The sequence below is a fragment of the Triticum aestivum genome, chromosome 5B (genome assembly GCF_018294505.1).
Source record: "Triticum aestivum cultivar Chinese Spring chromosome 5B, IWGSC CS RefSeq v2.1, whole genome shotgun sequence".
NCBI classification, from domain to species: domain Eukaryota; kingdom Viridiplantae; phylum Streptophyta; class Magnoliopsida; order Poales; family Poaceae; genus Triticum; species Triticum aestivum.
In genome coordinates, this window is record NC_057807.1 from 18353698 (window position 1) to 18360541 (window position 6844).

General features: G+C 51.8%; 1 protein-coding gene across 1 annotated transcript; it reads right to left on the reverse strand.

The window, feature by feature from the left end:
* Positions 1 to 5335: 5335 nt before the first annotated feature.
* Positions 5336 to 6390, reverse strand: LOC123115469 (late embryogenesis abundant protein 3-like). The gene is made up of 2 exons (XM_044536623.1): positions 6094 to 6390; positions 5336 to 5982 (listed from the first exon to the last, which is right to left on the reverse strand). Exons 1-2 carry the CDS (start codon positions 6298 to 6300, stop codon positions 5515 to 5517), a joined length of 675 nt encoding a protein of 224 aa, XP_044392558.1. The 5' UTR covers positions 6301 to 6390; the 3' UTR covers positions 5336 to 5514.
* Between the last annotated feature and the right edge of the window lie 454 nt (positions 6391 to 6844).

The following is a 6844-nucleotide window of genomic DNA, read 5'->3' on the forward strand; positions in this document are numbered from 1 at the left end:
TATCTTTCGACCCGGGCATGAGCTTGAAAAACCATTTTCAGCTCTTCGAACATCTCATATGCTCCGTGTTGCTCAAAACGCTTTTGGAGCCCCGGTTCTAAGCTGTAAAGCATGCCGCACTGAACAAGGTAGTAATCATCAGCACGAGACTGCCAAGCGTTCATAACGTCTTGGTTCTCTGGGATGGGAGCTTCACCTAGCGGTGCTTCTAGGACATAATCTTTCTTGGAAGCTATGAGGATGATCCTCAGGTTCCGAACCCAGTCCGTATAGTTGCTGCCATCATCTTTTAGCTTGGTTTTCTCTAGGAATGCGTTGAAGTTGAGGGTAACGTGAGCCATTTGATCTATAAGACATATTGTAAAGATTTTAGACTAAGTTCATGATAATTAAGTTCATCTAATCAAATTATTTAATGAACTCCCACTCAGATTAGACACCCCTCTAGTCATCTAAGTGATATATGATCCGAGTAGACTAGGCCGTGTCCGATCATCACGTGAGACGGACTAGTCATCATCGGTGAACATCTCCATGTTGATCGTATCTTCCATACGACTCATGTTCGACCTTTCGGTCTCTTGTGTTCTGAGGCCATGTCTATACATGCTAGGCTCGTCAAGTTAACCTAAGTGTTTATGTGTGTGTAAATCTGTCTTACACCCGTTGTATGTGAATGTTAGAATCTATCACACCCGATCATCACGTGGTGCTTCGAAACAACGAACTTTCGCAACGGTGCACAGTTAGGGGGAACACTTTCTTGAAATTATTATGAGGGATCATCTTATTTACTATCGTCGTTCTAAGTAAACAAGGTGCAAAAACATGATAAACATCACATGCAATCAAATATCAGTGACATGATATGGCCAATATCATATAGCTTCTTTGATCTCCATCTTCGGGGCTCCATGATCATCTTCGTCACCAGCATGACACCATGATCTCCATCATCATGATCTCCATCATCGTGTCTCCATGGGGTTGCTCGCCAACTATTACTTCTACTACTATGGCTAACGGTTTAGCAATAAAGTAAAGTAATTACATGGCGTTAAATCATTGACACGCAGGTCATACAATAATTAAGACAACTCCTATGGCTCCTGCCGGTTGTCATACTCATTGACATGCAAGTCGTGATTCCTATTACAAGAACATGATCTCATACATCACATATATATCATTCATCATTCATCACAACTTTTGTCCATATCACATCACAATCACATGCTGCAAAAACAAGTTAGACGTCCTCTAATTGTTGTTGCATGTTTTACGTGGCTGCAATAGGGTTCTAGCAAGAACGTTTTCTTACCTACGTGAAAGCCACAACGTGATTTGTCAACTTCTATTTACCCTTCATAAGGACCCTTTTCATCGAATCCGCTCCAACTAAAGTGGGAGAGACAGACACCCGCTAGCCACCTTATGCAACTAGTGCATGTCAGTCGATGGAACCTGTCTCATGTAAGCGTACGTGTAAGGTCGGTCCAGGCCGCTTCATCCCACAATACCGCTGAAGCAAAATAAGACTAGTAGTGGCAAGAAAGTTGACAGCATCTACGCCCACAACAAATTTATGTTCTACTCGTGCAAAGAGAACTACGCATAGACCTAGCTCATGATGCCACTTTTGGGAAGTTGCAGAAAATAAAAAAATTCTACGATTTCACCAAGATCAATCTATGAGTTCATCTAGCAACGAGAGAGAGGAGTGCATCTACATACCCTTGTAGATCGAGCGGAATCGTTCAAGAGAACGGGGTTGAGGGAGTCGTACTCATCGTGATCCAAATCACCGGAGATCCTAGCGCTGAACGGACGGCACCTCCGCGTTCAACACACGTACGGTTGAGGAAGACGTCTCCTCCTTCTTGATCCAGCAAGGGGGAAGGAGAGGTTGATGAAGATCCAGCAGCACGACGGCGTGGTGGTGGATGCAGCAGTGATCTCGGCAGGGCTTCGCCAAGCGTCTGCGAGAGGGAGAGGTGTAGCAAGGGGAGAGGGAGGTGCCAAGTGCAAGGGTGCGGCTGCCCTCCCTCCCCCCTCTTTATATAGGGCCCCTAGGGGGGCGCCGGCCCTAGGAGATGGGATCTCCTAGGGGGGGCGGCAGCCAAGGGGGTGCCTTGCCCCCCAAGGCAAGTGGAGGCGCCCCCACCCTAGGGTTTCCAACCCTAGGCGCAGGGGGGCCCAAGGGGGGCGCACCAGCCACCAGGGGCTGGTTCCCCTCCCACTTTAGCCCATGGGGCCCTCCGGGATAGGTGGCCCCACCCGGTGGACCCCGGGACCCTTCTGGTGGTCCCGGTACAATATCGGTGACCCCCGAAACTTTCCCGATGGCCGAAACCTGACTTCCTATATATAATTCTTTACCTCCGAACCATTCCGGAACTCCTCGTGACGTCCGGGATCTCATCCGGGACTCCGAACAACTTTCAGCTTACTGCATACTCATATCTCTACAACCCTAGCGTCACCGAACCTTAAGTGTGTAGACCCTACGGGTTCGGGAGACATGCAGACATGACCGAGACGCCTCTCCAGTCAATAACCAACAGCGGGATCTGGATACCCATGTTGGCTCCCACATGTTCCTCGGTGATCTCATCGGATGAACCACGATGTCGAGGACTCAGGTAATCCCGTATACAATTCCCTTTGTCAATCGGTACGTTAAATGCTCGAGATTCGATCGTCGGTATCCCAATACCTCGTTTAATCTCGTTACCGGCAAGTCACTTTACTCGTACCGTAATGCATGATCCCGTGACCAGACACTTGGTCACATTGAGCTGATTATGATGATGCATTACCGAGTGGGCCCAGAGATACCTCTGCGTCATACGGAGTGACAAATCCCAGTCTCGATTCATGCCAACCCAACAGACACTTTCAGAGATACCCGTAGTGTACCTTTATAGTCACCCAGTTACGTTGTGACGTTTGGCACACCCAAAGCACTCCTACGGTATCCGGGAGTTGCACAATCTCATGGTCTAAGGAAATGATACTTGACATTTGGAAAAGCTCTAGCTAAACGAACTACACGATCTTTGAGCTATGCTTAGGATTGGGTCTTGTCCATCACATTATTCTCCTAATAATATGATCCCATTATCAATGACATCCAATGTCCATAGTCAGGAAACCATGACTATCTGTTGATCAACAAGCTAGTCAACTAGAGGCTTACTAGGGACATGTTGTGGTCTATGTATTCACACGTGTATTACGATTTCCGGATAACACAATTATAGCATTAATAATAGACTATTACCATGAACAAAGAAATATAATAATAACCTTTCTATTATTGCCTCTAGGGCATATTTCCAACACCATAGTCATGGTGGAGGGCTCCGCGTCCGACATCGCCAACCTGAAGTTCCTCCTTCTGTGCTTCCAACAGATGTCAGGACTCACCATCAACTTCGACAAGAGCGAAGTGATGGTCCTCGGCTACCCCCCCGATGATGCTTTATCCATTGCAGACCAGCTGAACTGCCGCCTGGGCTCCTTCCCCACGACTTACTTGGGGGTGCCCATTAGTGACTCCAGACTCGCCATCGCGGATCTCCGCCCGACGGTGACTAGGATGCAACACAGGGTTGAACCCTGGAGGGGACGCTGGCTATCGAAAGCTGTTAGGGTGATCCTAATCAACTCCTCGCTTGCCAGCCTTCTCTGATTTCTCATGAGCTTCTACAACCTTCATGAGACCCTCCATCAGGAGGTGGCCAAATACCAGTCGAGGTTCTTCTGGGCTGGCGAGGGCGACAAGCAGAAGTATCATATGGTGAGCTGGCCCGACATCTGCAAACCCAAAGACCAGGGTGGCCTTGGGATCCTGTCATCCCGACGCATGAACATTGCCCTCCTGACCCGATGGCTGTGGCGTATTGCCAATGGGGAGGGAGGCCTCTGGCTCACCATCATCCGTAATAAGTACCTCCGTGGCCAACCTATTGCCTTTTGCCAACGTACGGGTGGATCCCAGTTCTGGCAGTCCGTGATCCAGCTTCTGCCCGTACTACGCATCGACACATCCATCTCGGTTGGCTTCGGGGCCTTGACCTTGTTCTGGTTCGACCGCTGGCTAGGGGACTCCCCCTGGCTGCGCGATTCCCAGAATTATTTGCCATTGCGGCTGACCCTCGGGTCTCTGTCGAGACGGCCCTTATTGACTTAGGGTGTCTCGCCTTCCGGCGCCCCTTTGGCCCCCTCGAGGTGGCCGCCTGGGACTCCCTCCTCCAAGACATCGCATTTATGCCGATGAACGTCGAGGAGGACCGGGATGTTCTTTCCTGGTGCCTCGAGCCCTCTGGCCGTTTCTCCACGAAGTCCCTGTACGGCGCCATTGCTCCCTCGACGGCCCCGGAACCATTTAGCCTGATCTGGGACATCTGACTTTCGCTGAAAATCAGGATCTTCTTATGGCAATGGATCTGTAGACGCCTCCCCTCTAGGGTTGAAGTCCTCAAGCGTAATGGCCCGGGTATGGGATGTGCCCCATCTGTGGCACGATTGAGGATGCTAACCACATCTTTTTCTAGTGCCACTCTGCCCAGTTCCTTTGGGCCTGCTTCCGTGAAACAGTTGGAGGACAGTCGTGTAATACCAACTTTTCCGACCTGCTTGCCGAGCTTAACGCTTCCCTTACTCGCTACCGCCATATTAGATGGCTGCGCGTTGGGGTTCTCACCTGAACGCTTTGGAACATTCACAATAAGCTTCTTATTCAGAAGGTGCTTCTCCGACGTGAGACTGACGCAATCTTCAAATTGTGTGGCTACCTGCAGCTTTGGCGGCCGCTTAGCCGCCCCAGGACCGGAACGTCATCACCACCCTTCTCTCCGATCTTCGCTCGATGGCGCTCCGCGTGGCTCCCCGCCTGGCAGCTCTGTGGAGTGTGTGTTTTGGGTTTAGGACTTGTTGTGCTGTGCCCTCAACATTAACCCTTTCATGTCGGAGCTCCCCGCCTGGCAGCTCTGTGGAGTGTGTGTTTTGGGTTTAGGACTTGTTATGCTGTGCCCTCAGCATTAACCCTTTCATGTACTATTGTTCCTGTGGACTTCCGTGTGTGTGCGTGTATTGTTCCTGTGGACTTCCTAGTGTGTGCTTTGTGTTGGACCTTGTTAGATACTTGGTGCGGTTAGGCTTTATAATATAATATAAATCTAAATCGGGACGAAAGCCTTTTTCAGTAGCGATCTTGAAGTTAGATTGCGTGGAGCTGTGAGGGAGGGAAGCCTTCGTTGGACTATCAGTCGGAGTCGGAAATCGGGTACGTCGCGGAGTGCCTCTCCGACCACAACGATGTACCCCTCCCTCCCAAAATATAAGAACGTTTTATACTACTGAAAAAGCGTACAATATGATGTACAGATTACAACACGGATAGAGAAGTACGTTACGTACGTAGTAGTGATATGCGTGGTGCATACGCAGTACAACGTATCACAGTGGCCACGCACGTTCTTCTGCTAGGCTGCTAGCCTGCTACCTAGCCTAAGCCTGCCGCGTGCGCGTCATCCTCTTGTCGTTCATCTCGGCGGCCACGGCCACCGCGTCGGCCACGCCCTTGCCTCCTCCACCTGCTCCCGCAGCGGCGTTGCGCTCCGCTGCTGTGGCCACCGCAACGGCGTCCTCCCTCGTGGCCACCTTGTTGGCCGGCAGCACCGCCGCGGCGCTGTCCAGCACGTCCCTCAGCCGCAACTTCTCACCGTCACTGACCCGGGGCCTCATGTTGGTCTCCGCGGCCTGCTGCGCGGCAGCCGCCACGCCACCGGGGATGACGCGGCCCAGCCCCATCGCGCGCGTCTCGGCGGCCTGCACCGCAGCCGCGTCCGCGAGGTCGACCGGCCTCTCACCCGCGGACGTCTGCGCCGCGGCCTGTAGAGCTTCGCCGATGGTCACCGCGTCTGTCGCCTCCTCCACACCGGCGTCCGGCACCGGCACCGTGAACTGCGCCATCACCTGCATGCAAGCATGCGTGTCAAACACGTTCGGACATCACGTCGCCATGCAAGATCATGGCGCGCGCGCGCATGCGTACAACATATGTTGATAATGATACGTAGATCTTACCTGGCCGCCGGCGGTGGCGGTAACGACGCGTCTCCCAGCGTGTGGCTCGTCGGTCTCGGTGACCCGGAGCTGGCCGCGGCGATCATCTTGTTTCTGCTGCTGATCATCATGGGTGAGGACTTCGTCGCGCTGGCGGCGCGCGTCGTGAGCGGCGGCCGAGGGCGGGTAGACGTCCCCGGTGCGGACGGGCTGGGGCTGGTCGCTCATGGCCGGCGTCAGCCTCGCTCGCTCGATCTCTGGCAATCAGCGGAAGGCTGCTGCTTTCGCTAGCTAGCTTGGCTAGTTACCCTTTGCATCACCGGGAATAAATGGTGACGACGGGAGGAGACGGGAAGGTGGTAGAGCGGCGCGATTTGGCGCTGCCTGGGTGAGCTTGCCACGGTGAGCTCCTTTGCGACGACACGTGCAAAGTGGAAAGACAGCAGAACGACACCTGGAATGGCACATCTCCACTGCACGGCACGAACGCGGCACCGCCATGTACTATGGGCCAGCGAGCTCCTATTTGTGTCTATACGAGCATGGTTAATTGTACTATTTGTGTCTATAAGAGCATGGTTAATTGTATAGCCAGCTTTTAGCTATATAATCGTGTCACATTATTTATAATCAAACTTATACTACCTCCGTCCTGGTTTATAGGTCCCCTTTATAGTTTGTGCCAAATTCTGACTAAAGATTTAACTAACAAAATGTTAATGCATGTCAAAAAAATTATCTCATTGGATTTGTATTTGAACATAGTTCTCAA

Coding starts and splice junctions, on each gene's coding strand:
- LOC123115469 (XM_044536623.1), bottom strand. CDS start 6,300: ATGAGCGACCAGCCCCAGCCCGTCCGCACCGGGGACGTCTACCCGCCC. Junction 5,983..6,093: donor CCGCCACCGCCGGCGGCCAG/GTAAGATCTACG, acceptor GCTTGCATGCAG/GTGATGGCGCAGTTCACGGT.